Source organism: Brachyhypopomus gauderio, unplaced genomic scaffold (assembly GCF_052324685.1).
Source record: "Brachyhypopomus gauderio isolate BG-103 unplaced genomic scaffold, BGAUD_0.2 sc167, whole genome shotgun sequence".
Classification (NCBI taxonomy): domain Eukaryota; kingdom Metazoa; phylum Chordata; class Actinopteri; order Gymnotiformes; family Hypopomidae; genus Brachyhypopomus; species Brachyhypopomus gauderio.
This window is the reverse complement of record NW_027506988.1, coordinates 32501-56185: the sequence shown is the minus strand read 5'-3', so window position 1 is coordinate 56185 and position 23685 is coordinate 32501. Positions and strand designations below refer to the sequence as shown.

Sequence of the window (23685 nt, the reverse complement as noted above, 5' to 3'; positions counted from 1 at the left end):
AGTGATGAGTGTGTGGAACTCACTTATTTTACAGATGGTGATGACCTCCAGACACTCCTTATGGGCTCCAGTGCCACAGCGCGAACAGTAGTAACCTTGGTAGAAGATACCCCTGCAGGAGAGAGGGAGGGAGAGAGAGAGAGAGAGAAAAAATAGAGAGACAATGTGAGAGAGTAGTGGGAGAGAAGGGAGAGCAAAAGTAAGAGTGACAGACAGACACAGAGAGAGAGAGAGAGAGAGAGAGAGGGGGATGAAGATTTTATAGGTAATGAAACATCCTGTGATTTCAAGATCTGTGATTTTGTGTCCAATCAAAGCATGAACCTACATCCAGAGAAGAACAGCATATTATGGTCATTATCAAACTGCTGCACTTAGAGTGATTTACTTTTCTACAGTTTCCCCCACTACACACCCCAGTTGGGCACCCTGGTAAAACCACGGTGCTCTGGTGTCGTTCCACACAGGGCCGTGAGAATGAGCTGCTCACAGCCAACACGCTTGCTGGTCCATCAGCCGCACGGTGGCAAATTTAGGTCAGCGTGGAGCTGCTGGTATATGTGGGTCAATAGAGCCTATCCGCTATAGCTTAGGACAGCAGGAACAGCAGCACGCACTGAAACTCCTGTCTCACATTCATGCTGTACGCTTCAGTAAAGTGTGTGTGTGAGTGTGTGAGTGTGAGTGTGTGTGTGTGTGTGTGGTGGTTTTCTTCCTTCACTTCCTCACACTAGGTGTGTACACACAACTGTCGTACAGGTGCCATGTGGGCATCAGTAAGGACTGTGCTGGCTGTGTGTGTGTGTGGGTCCTCCTGTAGTGTGTGTGTGTGTGTGTGGTGGTTTTCTTCCTTCACTTCCTCACACTAGGTGTGTACACACAGCTGTCCGTCAGCAGGAGAGTACAGGTGCCATGTGGGCATCAGTAAGGACTGTGCTGGCCATGTGTGTGTGTGTGTGTGTGTGTTCTCACCTCAACAGCATCTTGCAGGCTCTGCAGTCAGTGTTTTTTTCAAACGTGTGCATCTGGAAGTTGTGCTGGTTGGCAGTGGCTCTCTCTGGCTTGATGTTTGACCTGTTGTAAACAGAGTGAGCACCCACACGGCAACTTCAACCTCCGCTCAGGACAGCAATCGAGCGCCTTTCTTCAGCACGGCCAACCACATGTGGACGTCAGCTCCATATTTCAGAAGTCGTTTGACTTATATTTGAACAGGACAAGCAAACGCAATTAAATCTGATATGTTTACTTTAGCGGAATGTGTTTGAGAGATTTTCTTTAGCTAAAAATACACCAGACTCACATGGCCATCTCAAACTGCTCCATCCACTTCCTCTTGGTGTCCTCCGTCTTACAGAAGAACTGGAAGCCTTGTTTACCCTTCAGATGGATCAGGTAGAAACCGTAGGACCACTAAAGAGGGGCGGTGGGACCAGGGGGAGGGGCAGAAGGACCAGGGGGAGGGGCGGAACAAGAGAGCCTGAGACAAGGGGGCGGAGTTTGATATTGATTTTTCATAAGTCACTGGGGTTGTAAAAACAACTCGAACAACAAACTGAAGAACAAATCAGCGGTGTGATACAGACAAGGGTAATTCCTGTCTGGCAATATAAGGATACTGAATGCGTCTAGAGACAACAGACCACAAATCATACTATGAAGGAGAAGACAGGCAATCACAGCAGACGACTCGTACATAAATGACAGCTTAGGGACTGAGCAGAGGTTTATGTCAGCTTACCATCTTTCCACTGGCCTGTCAGGCATGCAAGAAGAAACACCAGAGAGAGGGAGAGAGAGAGGGAGGGAGAGAGAGACACCCAGTTACACATGCAGTGTCTTACACATGCAGAGTTTTGGAATGTTAGACTCAAAAGCCTTTTAAACGAATCCACGTCCGCGTTTTGTTTAGAGCGGAGCGGCGGCGAGCAGCGCGGCTCTGTGATTGGTCCATTTGATATTACAGGCACCATGCTATATGTTCAGGGAGAGGGCAACCCCCATTATCATTGTACATGAATCATATGATCCCCAAAACCCATTTAAAAAGTCTCTTTGAAGCCTCCATCACTGGGCATCAGTACCTTTTTCATATCTCTGTTGTTTGTGGGGTCATCAGACATCTTGTACAACTGTAGCTCAATGACCTCCTTCAGCTCATAGTTGTAGCCTTTTCTTTTACACACAATTACCACTTTGTCGAAAAGGAATATGTACCTAGAAGCAGGTGGGAAGAGGTTGGAGATACATGCCACGGTCGTACAACGTCACACCTCAGTAATGGGACACCGTGAACACCAGCACTGACGAAGCAGATGCTTTTACGCCATTACACAGGTGGTGAAGTGTCAAATAAGAGAGTCATCTTACCTGTCTTGTTTGGTTCGGTTCACTATAGAGCAGACTTTCAGTTCTCCGTCTATCTTTGGTCTCCCATACTCCTCCAAATTCACTTGCTGAGGAGACACACACACACACACACACACACACACACACACACACACACACAAACACACACACACACACACGATACTGATACATAAACTGCGAGTGCAGGTTGAGCTCTGGGACCTTTTAGCAGATGTGTGTTGCAGCTTAAAGCAATGCCCCCCCCCCCACACACACACACAAACATCAGCTTTCAGCTGGGGGCTCACGATACCCGGCCAGCTTAGTCAGGTCAGCACCAACCGGCCCAGCGCACCAACAGTGCCGCCCCGCGCTAAGCAGCTCCGGCACGCTCTGGGGTGACCTGTCGGTGTGCAGCAGGAGATAAACGCCACGTCATTCTCCTCCAGGAGGCCCCGTGCCCCCGGGCTCGCGTGACAAACACCGCAGCCAACGCAGCCGCCAGCCACCGAGGACACGTAGATCTCACGTCACTTTAAAGAGCGTCCTCCGAGAGCTCACGCCTTGGAAGGGCTGGTGATGCATTACAGGGAGCGATCACGGCACCGGTGGGGGAGGGAGGGGGGGGGGGGGGCGGTTGAGGTACACAGCAGCTCCTCCCAGCACCCAGGAGAACGTTCCAGAAGCAAAGGCGTTTATTTGACACACTAAAATGAGAATTAGGAGTCTGCCTCTTACCAGGTTTTCTATTGAGCTCTGGAATTCACTTATTTTCTTCAAGGTCTCGTTGTCCCTCTTCACTTCGTTGATGTACATGGCCAGGTCCTTCAGAGAAAGAGGAGAGACACAGAACACAGCCGTGTAATGAAGCCACGCCCCCTCTGGCTGCTCCGTGTATTGCGTCACTGTGAAGTCACTGGCATATGTGGAGGTCAGGATGACATAAGACCATGGAGAGAGAGAGAGAGAGAGAGAGAGAGAGAGAGAGAGAGAGAGAGAGAGAGAGAGAGAGAGAGAGAGAGTGGGGGGAGGGGTTGAAGGAGAGGTTGAGGAGGTGGGGCAGAGGTGGAGGAGGCGGGGCAGATGCAGAGGAGGCGGGGCAGTGGTGGAGGAGGCGGGGCAGAGGCGGGCTGTAGCCGAGCGCCCACCTGCATGGCCTCCAGAGCTTCTTTCAGCTGCTGGCGCTCGGGTCGGTCTGTTGAGTGACTCAGAAGCTCCTGCAGGACAGAAGGAAACACCACAACCACTTACTGCTTAACTATATGGACACAGACACCTGTGATAGAACACAATGAACTTTCACGCCCAGAAATCCCAGAAATCCCTCAGAACCCACAGCTGAGAACATCCCCGTCTGGCTCAGTATCATAGAGATAACACAAATGTACAAATTAAATACACTATTGTTTTGCTCTCTCTAAATCCCCCAACATACTTCTTTGGTTCATGTGAAAAGAAATTTTAAGTCAGTTTGAACGCTTATGAAAGTAAGAAGCACTACGTGTTTCCCTCGTTTTCATCACAACAGGGCAGCATCACAGAAACACGACGACCCAAACACTAGGATCAAGCTCAGAGAAGCATCTGCACTATAACGCTTCCCAACACGTTGAATGTCTCTGAACTGCTCAAGGTTGTAGCTGTGTGTAGTTTCCTCTGAGCTCCGTCTCCCATCCCGGCTGCAGCAGGCTGAACTCACACACTTGGCCAAGACTTCAGATGAGATCAGGGCTTTCAGGGGTGTGTGTGTGTGTGTGTGTGTGTGTGCACACAAACATATGCCTAAATTACATTAAAGAGAACACACACACACACACACACACACACGCATGTACGCACATGCACGTGCACACACACACATGTGCGCACACACGCGCATGCACACACACGCGCATGCACACACACGCGCATGCACATGCACGCACACCATGTATTAACATTTCTGCACAATGAGGTGGGAGGGATTTCTAATCTGATTTCTGCATGGCCGACCTCAACAGCCTTTACTCAAGTGATAACGGAACAGTCCAGTGTGAGATACGCAAAGCAGGCACGCTCCCTTAACCACGCCCTCTAGCTCCACCCCCCAAACACACACCACGCCCTCTAGCTCCACCCCTACCAAACATACACCACGCCCTCTAGCTCCACCCATCACAAACACACACCACTCCCTCTAGTTCCACCCATCACAAACACACACCACGCCCTCTAGCTCCACCCCCCAAACACACACCACGCCCTCTAGCTCCACCCCCCAAACACACACCACGCCCTCTAGCTCCACCCCTACCAAACATACACCACGCCCTCTAGCTCCACCCATCACAAACACACACCACTCCCTCTAGTTCCACCCATCACAAACACACACCACGCCCTCTAGCTCCACCCCCCAAACACACACCACGCCCTCTAGCTCCACCCCCCAAACACACACCACGCCCTCTAGCTCCACCCCTACCAAACATACACCACGCCCTCTAGCTCCACCCGTCACAAACACACACCACGCCCTCTAGCTCCACCCCCCAAACACACACCACGCCCTCTAGCTCCACCCCTACCAAACATACACCACGCCCTCTAGCTCCACCCATCACAAACACACACCACGCCCTCTAGCTCCACCCCTACCAAACATACACCACGCCCTCTAGCTCCACCCATCACAAACACACACCACGCCCTCTAGCTCCACCCATCACAAACACACACCACGCCCTCTAGCTCCACCCCTCCCAAACACACACCACGCCCTCTAGCTCCACCCATCACAAACACACCACGCCCTCTAGCTCCACCCATCACAAACACACACCACTCCCTCTAGCTCCACCCATCACAAACACACACCACTCCCTCTAGCTCCACCCATCACAAACACACTCCACGCCCTCTAGCTCCACCCATCACAAACACACACCACGCCCTCTAGTTCCACCCATCACAAACACACTCCACGCCCTCTAGCTCCACCCATCACAAACACACACCACGCCCTCTAGTTCCACCCATCACAAACACACTCCACGCCCTCTAGCTCCACCCATCACAAACACACACCACGCCCTCTAGCTCCACCCATCACAAACACACTCCACGCCCTCTAGCTCCACCCATCACAAACACACACCACGCCCTCTAGCTCCACCCCTACCAAACATACACCACGCCCTCTAGCTCCACCCGTCACAAACACACTCCATGCCCTCTAGCTCCACCCCCCAAACACACACCACGCCCTCTAGCTCCACCCCCCAAACACACACCACGCCCTCTAGCTCCACCCATCACAAAGACACACCACGCCCTCTAACTCCACCCATCACAAACACACACCACGCCCTCTAGCTCCACCCCCCAAACACACACCATGTCCTCTAGCTTCACCGATCACAAACACACACCACGCCCTCTAACTCCACCCATCACAAACACACTCCACGTCCTCTAGCTCCACCTCCCAAACACACACCACGCCCTCTAGTTCCACCCCTCCCAAACACACACCACGCCCTCTAGCTCCACCCCCCAAACACACACCACGCCCTCTAGCTCCACCCATCACAAACACACACCACTCCCTCTAGCTCCACCCATCACAAACACACACCACGTCCTCTAACTCCACCCATCACAAACACACTCCACGTCCTCTAGTTCCACCTCCCAAACACACACCACGCCCTCTAGCTCCACCCATCACAAACACACATCACGCCCTCTAGCTCCACCCCTCCCAAACACACACCACGCCCTCTAGCTCCACCCATCACAAACACACACCACGTCCTCTAGCTCCACCCATCACAAACACACACCACGCCCTCTAGCTCCACCCCTCCCAAACACACACCACGCCCTCTAGCTCCACCCATCACAAACACACACCACGCCCTCTAGCTCCACCCATCACAAACACACACCACGCCCTCTAGCTCCACCCATCACAAACACACACCACGCCCTCTAGCTCCACCCATCACAAACACACACCACGTCCTCTAGCTCCACCCATCACAAACACACACCACGCCCTCTAGCTCCACCCCTCCCAAACACACACCACGCCCTCTAGCTCCACCCATCACAAACACACACCACGCCCTCTAGCTCCACCCCTCCCAAACACACACCACGCCCTCTAGCTCCACCCATCACAAACACACACCACGTCCTCTAAGCTCCACCCCCTGTCACCAGGACCTGGCCTTTCCTGCTTTATTATGCACGTGTGAGCTGAATTAGTCATGACCCGGATTGTGCGGGACAGTCTTCCTCTTACACGCACCCAGTGAACAGTGTGTGTGTGTGTGTGTGTGTGTGTGTGTGTGTGTGTGTGTGTGTGTGTGTGTGTGTGTGTGTACTCTCTGAGTGTGTCTTTAATGCTTCATTGAACAGGGGTGGGGTCTCTTACCCAAGAGACACTGGGTGCAGGTTTTCATTTCAATCAGTTGCAAACACACTTAATTTCATTTGTTTCATTTGTGAGGTTTCAGTTTCTTCCTTATAACCAACACTTTACTGCTCGGTTTGACTATCACAGTCATATCCACATATCAGACTATCATTTTTTGGGGAAACTGAATGTTTAATTGAGGCTGTGGTTCACACACTCACACAAACACACACTCACACTCGCTGCATATTCAGCTTTTTGTCTTTGATAATAATGGTACTACCACATTAACTTTTTGTCTACTATCTACTACAAACGTAAGTACTTCAAATCAATTAATACAACAATTCATTCATCCAATCATCAGCCAGTTACTCCTCCTGAATCCCCCTGGAGCTACTTCACACTGACCTTCAACAGTAGGTGGTATTTCAGGACCCTCTGCATGGGAACCACCAGCAGATCCTGCAGTTTGAACTTCCCCTCCTGAACCTTCATGGTACATTCCTGCAGGACAAGCAACAGGACATTCAGAAGCAGCACCTGGAGAACATAAAGCACAAGGCCTCTCCCACATTCTCCTACCCTCTCCCACATTCTCCTACCCTCTCCCACATTCTCCTACCCTCTCCCACATTCTCCTACCCTCTCCCACATTCTACCACCCTCTGACCCTCTCACACATTCTCCTACCCTCTCACACATTCTCCTACCCTCTCCCACATTCTCCTACCCTCTCACATTCTCCTACCCTCTCACATTCTCCTACCCTCTCACACATTCTCCTACCCTCTCACACATTCTCCTACCCTCTCCCACATTCTCCTACCCTCTCCCACATTCTCCTACCCTCTCACACATTCTCCTACCCTCTCACACATTCTCCTACCCTCTCACACATTCTCCTACCCTCTCACACATTCTCCTACCCTCTCACACATTCTTCTACCCTCTCCCACATTCTCCTACCCTCTCCCACATTCTCCTACCCTCTCACACATTCTCCTACCCTCTCACACATTCTCCTACCCTCTCACACATTCTCCTACCCTCTCACACATTCTCCTACCCTCTCACACATTCTCCTACCCTCTCACACATTCTACCACCCTCTCCCACATTCTACCACCCTCTCCCACATTCTACCACCCTCTGACCCTCTCACACATTCTCCCACCCTCTGTTACCCTCACAAACATTCTCCTACCCCTTCTTACCCTCTCCACCCATCTGCACCCACTCCCAGTGCCCTGTACAACACACATTCAAGCATCAGTCTGCAAAGATTGATCATTGTTCTTTTAGTTCAACACAGTTACAAATTAGATCTTATAACCACATTCATAAACTTAATGAGCCACACACACACACACACACACACACACACACACACACACACACACACACACACACACACACACACATTTGGCATTTGGCACAGAGATAAGCTGGAGTTCATCACAGTGTTTATGAGGCAGTGTCATTTTTCCTGAACAATGTTGTAATTTAATCGTGTTGTAAGAGCCACTCCACCCAGTGAGCATGCTCAGTACCGCACCACTGACCACCTGCAGCGCTCCTTATGTGGCAGGTGACCACCTTATCCTCACCTGCAGCACTCATTATGTGGCAGGTGACCACCTTATCCCCACCTGCAGCGCTCCTTATGTGGCAGGTGACCGCCTTATCCCCACCTGCAGCACTCCTTATGTGGCAGGTGACCGCCTTATCCTCACCTGCAACACTCCTTATGTGGCAGGTGACCACCTTATCCTCACCTGCAGCGCTCCTTATGTGGCAGGTGACCACCTTATCCTCACCTGCAGCGCTCCTTATGTGGCAGGTGACCACCTTATCCTCACCTGCAGCACTCCTTATGTGGCAGGTGACCACCTTATCCTCACCTGCAGCGCTCCTTATGTGGCAGGTGACCGCCTTATCCTCACCTGTAGCTATCAGCAATCTTCTCTGTTACTTCCTCCACACGGATCCTCTCTAATATAGGCCTAATGGCCACGCCCATCACCCGAATCCAGTGAGTATTTATAGCCGTGTCTGCTCCGTCCGTGGGACGTAACGGTGCTACTCTGGTTTAGCTCTCCCTGAACGCTACTGCAAATTTAAACGAGTGAATGTCCCAGAAACGTCAGTGGGAGGTGCAACCCTGTTCCAGGTGGAGTGTGCAGTCCCAGAGAGATGGAGGTGTGGAAGGAGATGGGGTTTCCACTTTAGTAGTTTTTCTTGGGCAGTGAGGCAATAGGTCAAAGGGGAATTTTGAGAAGCCAGATATGAAAGCTAAAGTCACTATCAGACAACACCTTTCTAAAGTAACTATCAGGCAACACCATTCTAAAGTCACTATCAGACAACACCATTCTAAAGTCACTATCAGACACCATTCTAAATTCAATATCAGACAGTACCATTCTAAAGTAACTATCAGACAACACCATTCTAAAGTAACTATCAGATAACACCATTCTAAAGTAACTATCAGGCAACACCATTCTAAAGTCACTATCAGGCAACACCATTCTAAAGTCACTATCAGACAGTACCATTCTAAAGTAACTATCAGACAACACCATTCTAAAGTCACTATCAGACAACACCATTCTAAAGTCACTATCAGACAACACCATTCTAAAGTCACTATCAGACAGTACCATTCTAAATTCAATATCAGACAGTACCATTCTAAAGTAACTATCAGACAACACCATTCTAAAGTCACTATCAGACAACACCATTCTAAAGTAACTATCAGACACCATTCTAAATTCAATATCAGACAACACCATTCTAAAGTCACTATCAGACAATACCATTCTAAAGTCACTATCAGACAACACCATTCTAAAGTCACTATCAGACACCATTCTAAATTCAATATCAGACAGTACCATTCTAAAGTAACTATCAGACAGTACCATTCTAAAGTCACTATCAGACAACACCATTCTAAAGTCACTATCAGGCACCATTCTAAAGTCACTATCAGACAACACCATTCTAAAGTCACTATCAGACACCATTCTAAATTCAATATCAGACAGTACCATTCTAAAGTAACTATCAGACAACACCATTCTAAAGTAACTATCAGACAACACCATTCTAAAGTCACTATCAGACAACACCATTCTAAAGTCACTATCAGACAGTACCATTCTAAATTCAATATCAGACAGTACCATTCTAAAGTAACTATCAGACAACACCATTCTAAAGTCACTATCAGACAACACCATTCTAAAGTAACTATCAGACACCATTCTAAATTCAATATCAGACAACACCATTCTAAAGTAACTATCAGACAACACCATTCTAAAGTAACTATCAGACAACACCATTCTAAAGTCACTATCAGACAACACCATTCTAAAGTAACTATCAGACAACACCATTCTAAAGTAACTATCAGACAACACCATTCTAAAGTCACTATCAGGCAACACCATTCTAAAGTCACTATCAGACAATACCATTCTAAAGTCACTATCAGACAACACCATTCTAAAGTCACTATCAGACACCATTCTAAATTCAATATCAGACAGTACCATTCTAAAGTAACTATCAGACAGTACCATTCTAAAGTCACTATCAGACAACACCATTCTAAAGTCACTATCAGGCACCATTCTAAAGTCACTATCAGACAACACCATTCTAAAGTCACTATCAGACACCATTCTAAATTCAATATCAGACAGTACCATTCTAAAGTAACTATCAGACAACACCATTCTAAAGTCACTATCAGACAACACCATTCTAAAGTCACTATCAGACAACACCATTCTAAAGTCACTATCAGACAACACCATTCTAAAGTCACTATCAGACAGTACCATTCTAAAGTAACTATCAGACAGTACCATTCTAAAGTAACTATCAGACAACACCATTCTAAAGTAACTATCAGACACCATTCTAAATTCAATATCAGACAACACCATTCTAAAGTCACTATCAGACAATACCATTCTAAAGTCACTATCAGACAATACCATTCTAAAGTCACTATCAGACAACACCATTCTAAAGTCACTATCAGACACCATTCTAAATTCAATATCAGACAGTACCATTCTAAAGTCACTATCAGACAGTACCATTCTAAAGTCACTATCAGACAACACCATTCTAAAGTCACTATCAGGCACCATTCTAAAGTCACTATCAGACAACACCATTCTAAAGTCACTATCAGACACCATTCTAAATTCAATATCAGACAGTACCATTCTAAAGTAACTATCAGACAACACCATTCTAAAGTAACTATCAGACAACACCATTCTAAAGTCACTATCAGACAACACCATTCTAAAGTCACTATCAGACAGTACCATTCTAAATTCAATATCAGACAGTACCATTCTAAAGTAACTATCAGACAACACCATTCTAAAGTCACTATCAGACAACACCATTCTAAAGTAACTATCAGACAACACCATTCTAAAGTAACTATCAGGCAACACCATTCTAAAGTCACTATCAGACAACACCATTCTAAAGTCACTATCAGACAACACCATTCTAAAGTCACTATCAGACAACACCATTCTAAAGTCACTATCAGACACCATTCTAAATTCAATATCAGACAGTACCATTCTAAAGTAACTATCAGACAACACCATTCTAAAGTAACTATCAGACAACACCATTCTAAAGTAACTATCAGGCAACACCATTCTAAAGTCACTATCAGGCAACACCATTCTAAAGTCACTATCAGACAGTACCATTCTAAAGTAACTATCAGACAACACCATTCTAAAGTCACTATCAGACAACACCATTCTAAAGTCACTATCAGACAACACCATTCTAAAGTCACTATCAGACAGTACCATTCTAAATTCAATATCAGACAGTACCATTCTAAAGTAACTATCAGACAACACCATTCTAAAGTCACTATCAGACAACACCATTCTAAAGTAACTATCAGACACCATTCTAAATTCAATATCAGACAACACCATTCTAAAGTCACTATCAGACAATACCATTCTAAAGTCACTATCAGACAACACCATTCTAAAGTCACTATCAGACACCATTCTAAATTCAATATCAGACAGTACCATTCTAAAGTAACTATCAGACAGTACCATTCTAAAGTCACTATCAGACAACACCATTCTAAAGTCACTATCAGGCACCATTCTAAAGTCACTATCAGACAACACCATTCTAAAGTCACTATCAGACACCATTCTAAATTCAATATCAGACAGTACCATTCTAAAGTAACTATCAGACAACACCATTCTAAAGTAACTATCAGACAACACCATTCTAAAGTCACTATCAGACAACACCATTCTAAAGTCACTATCAGACAGTACCATTCTAAATTCAATATCAGACAGTACCATTCTAAAGTAACTATCAGACAACACCATTCTAAAGTCACTATCAGACAACACCATTCTAAAGTAACTATCAGACACCATTCTAAATTCAATATCAGACAACACCATTCTAAAGTAACTATCAGACAACACCATTCTAAAGTAACTATCAGACAACACCATTCTAAAGTCACTATCAGACAACACCATTCTAAAGTAACTATCAGACAACACCATTCTAAAGTAACTATCAGACAACACCATTCTAAAGTCACTATCAGGCAACACCATTCTAAAGTCACTATCAGACAATACCATTCTAAAGTCACTATCAGACAACACCATTCTAAAGTCACTATCAGACACCATTCTAAATTCAATATCAGACAGTACCATTCTAAAGTAACTATCAGACAGTACCATTCTAAAGTCACTATCAGGCACCATTCTAAAGTCACTATCAGACAACACCATTCTAAAGTCACTATCAGACACCATTCTAAATTCAATATCAGACAGTACCATTCTAAAGTAACTATCAGACAACACCATTCTAAAGTCACTATCAGACAACACCATTCTAAAGTCACTATCAGACAACACCATTCTAAAGTCACTATCAGACAACACCATTCTAAAGTCACTATCAGACAGTACCATTCTAAAGTCACTATCAGACAGTACCATTCTAAAGTAACTATCAGACAGTACCATTCTAAAGTAACTATCAGACAACACCATTCTAAAGTAACTATCAGACACCATTCTAAATTCAATATCAGACAACACCATTCTAAAGTCACTATCAGACAATACCATTCTAAAGTCACTATCAGACAATACCATTCTAAAGTCACTATCAGACAACACCATTCTAAAGTCACTATCAGACACCATTCTAAATTCAATATCAGACAGTACCATTCTAAAGTCACTATCAGACAGTACCATTCTAAAGTCACTATCAGACAACACCATTCTAAAGTCACTATCAGGCACCATTCTAAAGTCACTATCAGACAACACCATTCTAAAGTCACTATCAGACACCATTCTAAATTCAATATCAGACAGTACCATTCTAAAGTAACTATCAGACAACACCATTCTAAAGTAACTATCAGACAACACCATTCTAAAGTCACTATCAGACAACACCATTCTAAAGTCACTATCAGACAGTACCATTCTAAATTCAATATCAGACAGTACCATTCTAAAGTAACTATCAGACAACACCATTCTAAAGTCACTATCAGACAACACCATTCTAAAGTAACTATCAGACAACACCATTCTAAAGTAACTATCAGGCAACACCATTCTAAAGTCACTATCAGACAACACCATTCTAAAGTCACTATCAGACAACACCATTCTAAAGTCACTATCAGACAGTACCATTCTAAATTCAATATCAGACAGTACCATTCTAAAGTAACTATCAGACAACACCATTCTAAAGTCACTATCAGACAACACCATTCTAAAGTAACTATCAGACACCATTCTAAATTCAATATCAGACAACACCATTCTAAAGTAACTATCAGACAACACCATTCTAAAGTCACTATCAGGCAACACCATTCTAAAGTCACTATCAGGCAACACCATTCTAAAGTAACTATCAGACAACACCATTCTAAAGTAACTATCAGGCAACACCATTCTAAAGTAACTATCAGACAACACCATTCTAAAGTAACTATCAGACAACACCATTCTAAAGTCACTATCAGACAGTACCATTCTAAAGTCACTATCAGACAACACCATTCTAAAGTCACTATCAGAACACCATTCTAAAGTCACTATCAGGCAACACCATTCTAAAGTAACTATCAGGCAGCACCATTCTAAAGTAACTATCAGGCAGCACCATTCTAAAGTCACTATCAGACACCATTCTAAAATCAATATCAGACACCATTCTAAAATCAATATCAGACAGTACCATTCTAAAGTAACTATCAGACAGTACCATTCTAAAGTCACTATCAGACAACACCATTCTAAAGTCACTATCAGGCACCATTCTAAATTCAATATCAGACAACACCATTCTAAAGTAACTATCAGACAACACCATTCTAAAGTAACTATCAGGCAACACCATTCTAAAGTCACTATCAGGCAACACCATTCTAAAGTAACTATCAGACAACACCATTCTAAATTCAATATCAGACAACACCATTCTAAATTCAATATCAGACAGGACCATTCTATAGTCAATATCAGACAACATTATTGTAAAGTCACTATCAGACAACACCATTCTAAAGTCACTATCAGACAACACCATTCTAAAGTCACTATCAGACAACACCATTCTAAAGTCACTATCAGTCAACACCATGCTAAAGTCACTATCAGACAACACCATTCTAAAGTCACTATCAGACAACACCATTCTAAAGTCAATATCAGACAACACCATTCTAAAGTCACTATCAGACAACACCATTCTAAAGTCACTATCAGACAACACCATTCTAAAGTCACTATCAGACACCATTCTAAAGTCAATATCAGACAATACTATTGTAAAGTCACTATCAGACAATACCATTGTAAAGTCACTATCAGACAACACCATTCTAAAGTCACTATCAGACAACAACATTCTAAAGTCACTATCAGACTATACCATTCTAAAGTCATTATCAGACAACACCATTCTAAAGTCAATATCAGACAATACTATTGTAAAGTCACTATCAGACAATACCATTGTAAAGTCACTATCAGACAATACTATTGTAAAGTCACTATCAGACAACACCATTCTAAAGTCACTATCAGACTATACCATTCTAAAGTCAATAAGGCTTCACCGCAGAAACCTGATTAGGTCGAAATCTCGGACTGCCTCTACTGCAACATACCAGCACAGCTGATTTACCGATAGGAGCCTCGACGCGTCCCCGCTGAGCCCATTAGACTAATGAACTTGACGGGAGGAGAAGGAGGTGGGTAGGAGGTGCCGAGGCCCGCTCACCTCCACTTTAGTCTTCACCTCCTCCCGGATGGCGATCAGCTCGTCCAGGGTCTTCTGAGCATGCTCCATGTGACTGCAGTACTGACCGTAGATCAGCAACCTAGAGAGGACAGTGAGGCTGTTAAAGGTCAACACGAGCAGCACGACCACTCGGTTTCCGCCCTGGGTACCAGACAGCACGCTAATGCCCTCCACGCTCCCATTTTAGCATGTAGCTTAACAAAGCACTTAAAGCATTACATCACTATTTCACACCTTCGTCTGTAAAGGTCAAAAGCTGTACTGACTGAACACATTATTAAAAGGACATTGCTCTATTACTGATAAATAAAGGCCTATTAAGTAAGGATGTTACAACATTTACGCTCATATGAGTTCATGGCAGTTCAAGCTTAGCACCAGAAAGCCTTTTCATTAGATCTAGTTGGTCTAATGCAAACACAATCTTGTAAAGCTCTCTTCTAAACCTAATTTGTGCTACTGAGAATATCGGATGCACATTCATGAGATCTCACGACACAGATAAGCTGGGAATGGAAGTAGTTCAAAGCAACTCCACACGGAGGAGGGCACCGTGCGTGACACAGATTGCCGCCTCTGATTAAAGTAGGACGCTGGCATGGATGGCAACCGTAAGATGCCCGGACAGGTCTGGCAGTAGTGCCCCTTAATCACGGTCTTGCTCGGATCCTCACTGTGGGCTAGCAGGGTCACGTGAGCCCGTCCTGCCAAGATCAGAACGGGAGACCGAGCCATGGAGTCTAAGAGGGTCCCGTCAGCTCTACCGTGCCAGAACAGCCTTTATTATTGTTATTAGGTATTAGACATGGTGGAATGTTCGCAAGCAAGAAATAAGGAGACAGCTAGACGATTCTGATTTAAAAACCCGAAATTAATCAAGACTTTAGAGACAAAGAAATAAATGAATTAAAAAAATAACTGAGCTTCTGAGCAGATATACATAAAGTCCTTCTCATTGGGCAGATATACAGAGTCCTGCCCATTGGGCAGATATACACAGAACCCTTCTCATTGGGCAGATATACACAGAACCCTTCCCATTGGGCCACAGTGAGCACATGGATTCAAACAGGCCGGATTCAATCATCCACGCTGTGACAGAACAGACTAGACATTCTTCCCTCCCTCTGCTTCGACGCTATTGGACGGGAGCTCGTGCGTCGAGGCGGTGCCTGGGTGGTGCTAGGCTAATGGGGCTTCCCCATTGCTTGGTTCCCTGCGCTGGTCTCCGTGCCCCCAGGCTAAGCAGGCCTGATTAAGCGCTGATGGGGCACGAGAGAGACGGCTCGGCTCCTTGAGGAGGAAGAACGATGAAGATTAATGGGAGAGCTGTTTCGCGGAGGAGCTGTGAGGTGCGTTCAGCAGCGTGGCTCAACGCGCAGAGGGCAGGTGTCAGGAATTAACTCTAATAACAGATGTCACGGACATAATTGAACATGAAGGTCTTCTTTATATGAGCCAATTTTCAGATCAAATATGTAGAATGGATCATACAGCAGTTTGCCAGAGAGCGTGTGTGTGTGTGTGAGGGAGAGAGAGAGACAGACAGACAGACAGGCAGACAGACAGAGAGAGTGCTAGCTGGGATGTTGTTGCCGAGATCCAAGCTTGGAGTCGGAGAGATACTGGGGAGGATTTTACGGTGTTCACCTCAGAAAGGCCCCTGGTGTAAGTGCGGGAGTCAGCACGTCTTCACCCCATGGGCACCACTCAACACACCTCACGGGCCTGATGTCCAAGGACACTCTGGCAAACAGGGACATTACGGCTGTCTCATGAACCCAGCGTCCAGTGACGGTCACCTTAAAGAGCCATTACACCACTACCGCCCAGCAGCACAACAATGACGGCCAATTTAGACACGTTATAATGGTGTAATGGTGGATACTTGAATATTGTTAATTCAATTAGTCACTAGTGCACACAAGCAGCGGAGCTGTAAAGCAGACAGCCTTCATCTCCCTGCAGTCTTCATCGCCCTCAACAGCCTTAAAGCAGCCTTGGTTCAGGTCCAACGAGGTGTGCTAGGTGTGTATGTGCTAATGCCAAAGAATTAAAATTTTAATAAACAGCTGCTCTAGAAGATCAAGGTAATGACACTGCAGATCTCTTTCACCTGCTGAATACAAGCCACATATGGTGGATAATGAAGACAATTCACGTATTAATTATGTGTGTTCACGCAATCAGAAAAGACTGAATGGCTGTGAGCATCAGTTGGCCACTAGCACACCTGTACGGAGCCTGTACTACAGACTCCTCCCCCTGCAGTGCTGCTCCACCTACACCTGGGGTGAGAGGGTGGGGTTTATATCAAACCCCGCCCCCCGTGATGAGCCAAGCCCAAAGGGTCTCAGGCAGGTTTAAGCTGTCTCTGCCGAGAGACAGATGCACGTCTCTCATCTGCGACTGTGCCAGCTGCTCTAGCTTCTCATTATGGGACAACTTGTTCGAGTCATTAACCCACGTGCAGAAAAATAAAAACAAAACAAACAGGCATCAATGCTCCTAAGCCCTCATTGTCTATCTGGGGGTTAAGTGTCTCTCTGGGGGTTTAGTGTAAGTGTCTCTCTGGGGTTGGGGGTAAGTGTCTCTCTGGGGGTAAGTGTCTCTCTGGGGGGGTAAATGTCTCTCTGGGGGGGTAAATGTCTCTCTGGGGTTAAGTGTAAGCGTCTCTCTGGGGTTAAGTGCAAGCGTCTCTCTGGGGTTAAGTGCAAGCGTCTCTCTGGGGTTAAGTGCAAGCGTCTCTCTGGGGTTAAGTGCAAGCGTCTCTCTGGGGGTTAAGCGTCTCTCTGGGGGGTTAAGCGTCTCTCTGGGGGGTTAAGCGTCTCTCTGGGGGGTTAAGCGTCTCTCTGGGGGGTTAAGCGTCTCTCTGGGGGGTAAGGGTCTCTCTGGGGGGTAAGGGTCTCTCTGGGGGTAAGGGTCTCTCTGGGGGTAAGAGTCTCTCTGCAGGAGAGACAGCTAGTGAGTGGCCATACGTGGAGACCCGGAGTGAGTCCGCCCATGTCCTGTCAGCGCCCCGCGCCCCCGGGGAGCTCCGCCCACCTGCTCTACGGCTCCACTCCACTGTGTAAATCTCGCTGGAGCGCACGATGACCTTTCCCAACTCCTGCACCGGCCGACTCCGAGCTGCAACGGCACAGCGCTCTCTCCCGCCACTCCTCTTCCTCCCACCACTCCTCTTCCTCCCTCTCTCTGAGCACGAGCACTTTTATAAATACACACTGGCATTTCCCCTCCGCCGTTCAGCCAGACGGCCGCCTCAAAAGCTTCTCATTCACTTCATTCTGCATAAAGCACCGTCGCTAAAGGTCACTGCGACTTACAAGAGCAGATAACAAAATTAATTAAAGTCTGTGGCGCGGCGGGGCGGGTGTGTGGTGGAGGGGCGGGTGTGGGGTGTGGGGGTGGCGGGTGTGGGGTGTGGGGGTGGGGCGGGTCCCCTGGCCACGGCCCCCATTGTGAGGCAGAAAGGCGTAGAAGCACGCACTTCAGGACGAGACAGAGCAACATGCCAATCAGAATGGCCAAGACGGGCGGGGCCCTGCCACGCTAACGGAACGTCTGAGCGACCGGAGTCACTGCTGGGTTATTCCTAATACCACATTTCAGGATTACCGTTCTGTCGTGTGCAGATGTTTGGCACAGCAGGGGTGAATGTTTTTAGAGCACCCTTTTAGAGACACTTTTAGAGTCCTCGTATTTGAGGGGAAACATGGCTGCCTCTCCAAGAGGATCGTCCTCTTATCCTTTGTAGCGGGAAAGGAGTGTGGGGCATGGGTCATGAACGCAAGACTACAGTACGTCTGCTGTGTGTGTGTGTGTGTGTGTGTGTGTGTGTGTGTGAGAGAGAGTGAGAGAGAGAGAGAGAGAGAGAGAGAGAGAGAGAGAGAGAGAGAGAGAGAGAGAAAACAGATAGACACAAGCACACATACAGACCACAGAGCAGGAATAGGAGAAAGAGGCTGAATGGCAGAGGAAGAAGGAAGGAGACAGAGAGAGAGAGAGAGAGAGAGAGAGAGAGAGAGAGAGAGAGAGAGAGAGGGAGGGAAGGGGAGAGAGTGTTGAGTGTTTCTGTGGCGTGCCAAAGTGCTGGGTTAACTCACGCACCCACGGCTGGATCACATCACAGGCTGCAAGTCACGCAGACAAAAGTGTGTCGGCAAAGGGAGGCAGTGTTGTCACGGTAACTCAGCAGGACGCAGCCTTCGGGGCCCAGTTAAGAGTTCTCTAATAAGCCAATTTCACATTCACACCGACACCAGGAAACAATGGACCTGCTGGCTCCTCCTGTGTGTCTCACACCAAAAAGCTAAAGACATTTTAAAAGATGAACACGCCCCTCCACAAATCCTGACTAATCAGATCATTCTTGCTGGTGTACAAGTCCGTACACAACACAAACACACACACACACACACACACACACACAGACAGGCACACACATGACAGAAACAGTTCTCTCCGTATCTGAAAATGTCTTCAAAGAGAAACGAGCTGGAATGTAGTGGAACGTTCCGGAGAGATGCTGTCAGGCAGTGCCATCATTAAGAGAGCCAACCCTGTGATTATCTCTGCCTTCACCCCGGCGGGGCGGAGAGCTCTTCACACCACCACGCACATCCAAACCCTCACCCTGCAGCTGTGCCGCGCGCCGCAAAACGCCCTTTCAAAAGCTGAGAGCTAATCCCCTCCGCCTCAGAGAGGGAAGAACCCTTTCACCCCTTACCCGTCAGGACACGAGAGATAAGGGGTCAAAGGCAGGACGGCGGGACAGACGGCGACCTTGATCGCACGCTGAAGGGGGTACGGAGGCCATCGTTGGGGTGGGGGTGTGAGATAACGACCCGCTACGTTATTTACGCTGGTTTTCCGGTGCAGCTGTACCAGTGCGGGGAGTACGGCGGCCCCGTGTACGAACCCAGGATGGATGTGTAGGACCAGGCTAGGAGCTACACCTGCAACCAGCCAACAGAGCAGCACCACCCAGCCCTGCTCCACCCTCTGAACTGATCTACTCCACGTGTTGGAGAAATACGTATGCTATGAAGGGCGGAGACAGCCGAGAGAGAGAGACAGAAAGAGAGAGAGAGACAGAGAGAGAGAGAGAGAGAGAGAGAGAGAAAGAGAGAGAGACAGAAAGAGAGAAAGGGAGAGAGAGACAAAGAGAGAGTGAGAGACAGAAAGAGAGAGAGAGAGAGAGGAAGAGAGAGAGAGTGAGAGAGAGAGAGAGGGAGAGAGGAGGTCAGAACAGGTGCAGTGTCATGTGCCAGCACCTCGTCAGCTACACCTGAGCTCATGAATACGTGAATATGGAGTGTGGACACCACCACAGCCTGATTAATACGCCACAGATGTGAAGGAGAGGCTGGCGTGGGCGTCCCGACCGGCCGCTGCCCCCCGGGGCACTCGGATGGAACGACACCACCATAGTGCTGAGCACAGCGGGACTTCACAGGACGGCAAGCGGAGAGGGCCACAAAAGAGCTGCAATAAAGAGTGATGACACGGAGCAGATAGTGAGGCGTGCTGAGAATTAGCTGACAGCTACCTGCGGAGATCGTCATTTAGTCACACCACATTGCTCAAAGAACCCTCGAGATCCACCATGCGTGCGTGTGTGTGTGTATGTGTGGGCACATGTGTGTGTGTGTGTGTGTATGTGGGTGTGTATGTGTGTGCGTGTGTGTGTGTGTGTGTGTGGGTGTGTATGTGTGTGCGTGTGTGTGTGCTGAATCGGCAGCAGGTTCTGGCTAATGACCAGTAGCTGGTTTACATGTTCAGAGAGGCCGTATGCACTATGCATGACTGGCCCTGTTGGTCCAACGCAGGCCCGTCAGAAACCTTCTCATCATCATACATCTCACACCAGCGTGAGTGTGTTACACACACCTGCATGACCCCAACACAGCCGGGCGCAGGGGCAACACAGCCGGGCACAGGGGCAACATAGCCGGGCGCTGGGGCAACACAGCCGGGCGCTGGGGCAACACAGCCGGGCACAGGGGCAACACAGCCGGGCGCTGGGGCAACACAGCCGGGCACAGGGGCAACACAGCCGGGCGCTGGGGCAACACAGCCGGGCGCAGGGGCAACACAGCCGGGCCCAAGGGCAACACAGCCGGGCGCAGGGGCAACACAGCCGGGCACAGGGGCAACAGGATGAACAGAACATCTGACCCCCCTCTTTCTCCTGCACCAACTGCTGCTACATCTGCTCCTCCACCCACTCCCCTTTCACACATCCACCCGCACCCCCGCCCACTCCACCCATGTACACCACACCACTCACCTTTCCTTGAACTCTAGGAAGATCCTCCCCAATCCACTGCCTCCACTCACCATGTTCAGGTCGATGGCTCTCAGCAGGGCGAAGTGGACCCTGATGATATCCTGCAGGAAACCAGCACGCCCACAGATCACTCCCACAGATCACTCCCACATCGGGCCCTACTCCACACCTGCAGCTAGCTGACTAGAAGTGGGTGGTGTAAAAATTATTTTAATACGCAGCATGAAGTGGAAAGATGAAAAAGTGCACGCACGAAAGCAGACGTGGAACAAAATACAAAAATACACTATTGTCATTCATCAATAATCAGAGAGGACCTACCTCTAGATTTACAAAGACGGCTTCCATCTCCTGTGGGTTCAACACTTGCTTGAGGGGAATCATATAATTCTACAATAACAAAAATGCAGGTCAGTATGTATATGAATCCTGAAGAGTGACTTTCTCACGGCGTGCGTGTGAGAGAGAGCAAAGCAGCTCGCTCCAGTTGAACACACCGTTAGTGCGAGGGGAATCCCATTCAGTGCATAGAGAAGCAGACAGACAGGTGCAGACAGACAGGTGCAGTCAGACGGCCCTCATATCGTCCTGCTGTATCCACACTTCCTAAGCTGATCCAACCCTCTACAGCTTCTTTCAGCACTCTCCACCGAATCAAATGGCTTTGACCACCAGAAAACAAGGCGTTCTTTAAACAGAATTGCCATGGATTTGCTGAGCCGCCCGAGGCCTGAACAACCATGACAGACTCTCTGCATCATTTATCTCAATTGAAATGTAATGAGTAAAGGGCACGTCAGAGAGGCATCGACACGCTAGCGTGTGAATCGAACCCGCACAGGCTTCATGGATCCATTAAGAGCACTAGTTTGCTTGGTATGTAAGCAAAGTGCACGACTGAGACTGGGATAGTGTTAGAAACATGGCTGTGTGTGTGTGTGTGTGTGTGTGTGTGTGTGTGTGTGTGTGTGTGTGTGTGTGTGTGTGTGTGTGTGTGTATGCAAGAGTGAATGGTAAAAAAGTAAGACAAATCGCAGACTACAAGAGTGAGGAAGGAGGGTTTAGTGAACACATGCTGACAGATGTAGTGTGTGTTCAATTAAAGGTGCGTGTGTTTCACGTACACATGTGTCCAAGGCTGCATAAGAGTTCTACCCAGTGGACTCACTCTGTTCCTCTGCCAATACTATTGATTTGCTGAAGGGACATCTGTATTCTCTCATTAACCTGAGATCGGACATTTTTCCAGTGGGCCACACAAAGGAGAGGTGTTACTCAATGTTTCTCTCCCTCTCTCTCTCCCTCTCTCTCTCTCTCTCTCTCTCTCTCTCTCTCTCTCTCTCTCTCTCTCTCCTCTCTCTCTCCCTCTCTCTCTCTCCTCTAGCCCCTCCCCCCTAAATCTCTCCAGCACTGACGTTGTGTCGCAGGTGTTGCAGGTGTACCTGTTCTTCTTACACTACCTGTGACATCTGATAACATGCTGATAACTCCGCCTCCCCTCCTCTAATCAGCTGCCCCCTACATCCCATCTCCCTTCTCAAGGTCACGGGCAACCTCACCCTCCTCCTGGGCCCTCCGTACTGGCCGTACTGGCCCCACCCACTCACCTTCACTGGCCCCACCCACTCACCTTCACTGGCCCCACCCACTCACTGTCACTGGCCACAACCACTCACATTCACTGGGCACACCCACTCACATTCACTGGCCACACCCACTCACATTCACTGGCCACACCCACTCAATTTCACTGGCCACACCCACTCACCTTCTCAATGTCTTCCAGTGTCTTGTAGTACTTGGTTTCAGTCTGCTGAATTTCCACCAGGCAGCAGGTTCTCTTGTCATCCTCAGTCATCGTGCCCGTTTTCTGTGGTGGAGACAGCAAGCACACACGCGCTACAGTGAAGTCCTGTAGCACAAACGTCCAGCGCTACAGTGAAGTCCTGTAGCACAAACGTCCAGCGCTACAGTGAAGTCCTGTAGCACAAACGTCCAGCGCTACAGTGAAGTCCCGTAACACAAACGTCCAGCGCTACAGTGAAGTCCTGTAGCTCAAACGTCCAGCGCTACAGTGAAGTCCTGTAGCACAAACGTCCAGCGCTACAGTGAAGTCCTGTAGCACAAACGTCCAGCGCTACAGTGAAGTCCCGTAGCACAAACGTCCAGCGCTACAGTGAAGTCCCGTAGCACAAACGTCCAGCGCTACAGTGAAGTCCCGTAGCACAAACGTCCAGCGCTA

General features: G+C 47.7%; 1 protein-coding gene across 1 annotated transcript in view; it reads right to left on the bottom strand.

Moving 5' to 3' along the window:
* LOC143501263 (guanine nucleotide exchange factor VAV2-like) overlaps positions 1 to 23685 on the bottom strand; it is a 53308-nt gene that overhangs the window by 4952 nt on the left and 24671 nt on the right. The window contains exons 7-19 of the mRNA XM_076994882.1: positions 23212 to 23313; positions 21765 to 21833; positions 21444 to 21544; positions 15131 to 15230; positions 7163 to 7258; positions 3498 to 3566; positions 3088 to 3174; positions 2371 to 2456; positions 2085 to 2217; positions 1742 to 1756; positions 1304 to 1413; positions 973 to 1074; positions 24 to 112 (exon numbers count right to left, since the gene is read on the bottom strand). Of these exons, the coding sequence (XP_076850997.1) occupies positions 24 to 112; positions 973 to 1074; positions 1304 to 1413; positions 1742 to 1756; positions 2085 to 2217; positions 2371 to 2456; positions 3088 to 3174; positions 3498 to 3566; positions 7163 to 7258; positions 15131 to 15230; positions 21444 to 21544; positions 21765 to 21833; positions 23212 to 23313 (1159 nt within the window). The remainder of the gene's footprint in view (positions 1 to 23; positions 113 to 972; positions 1075 to 1303; positions 1414 to 1741; positions 1757 to 2084; positions 2218 to 2370; positions 2457 to 3087; positions 3175 to 3497; positions 3567 to 7162; positions 7259 to 15130; positions 15231 to 21443; positions 21545 to 21764; positions 21834 to 23211; positions 23314 to 23685) is intronic.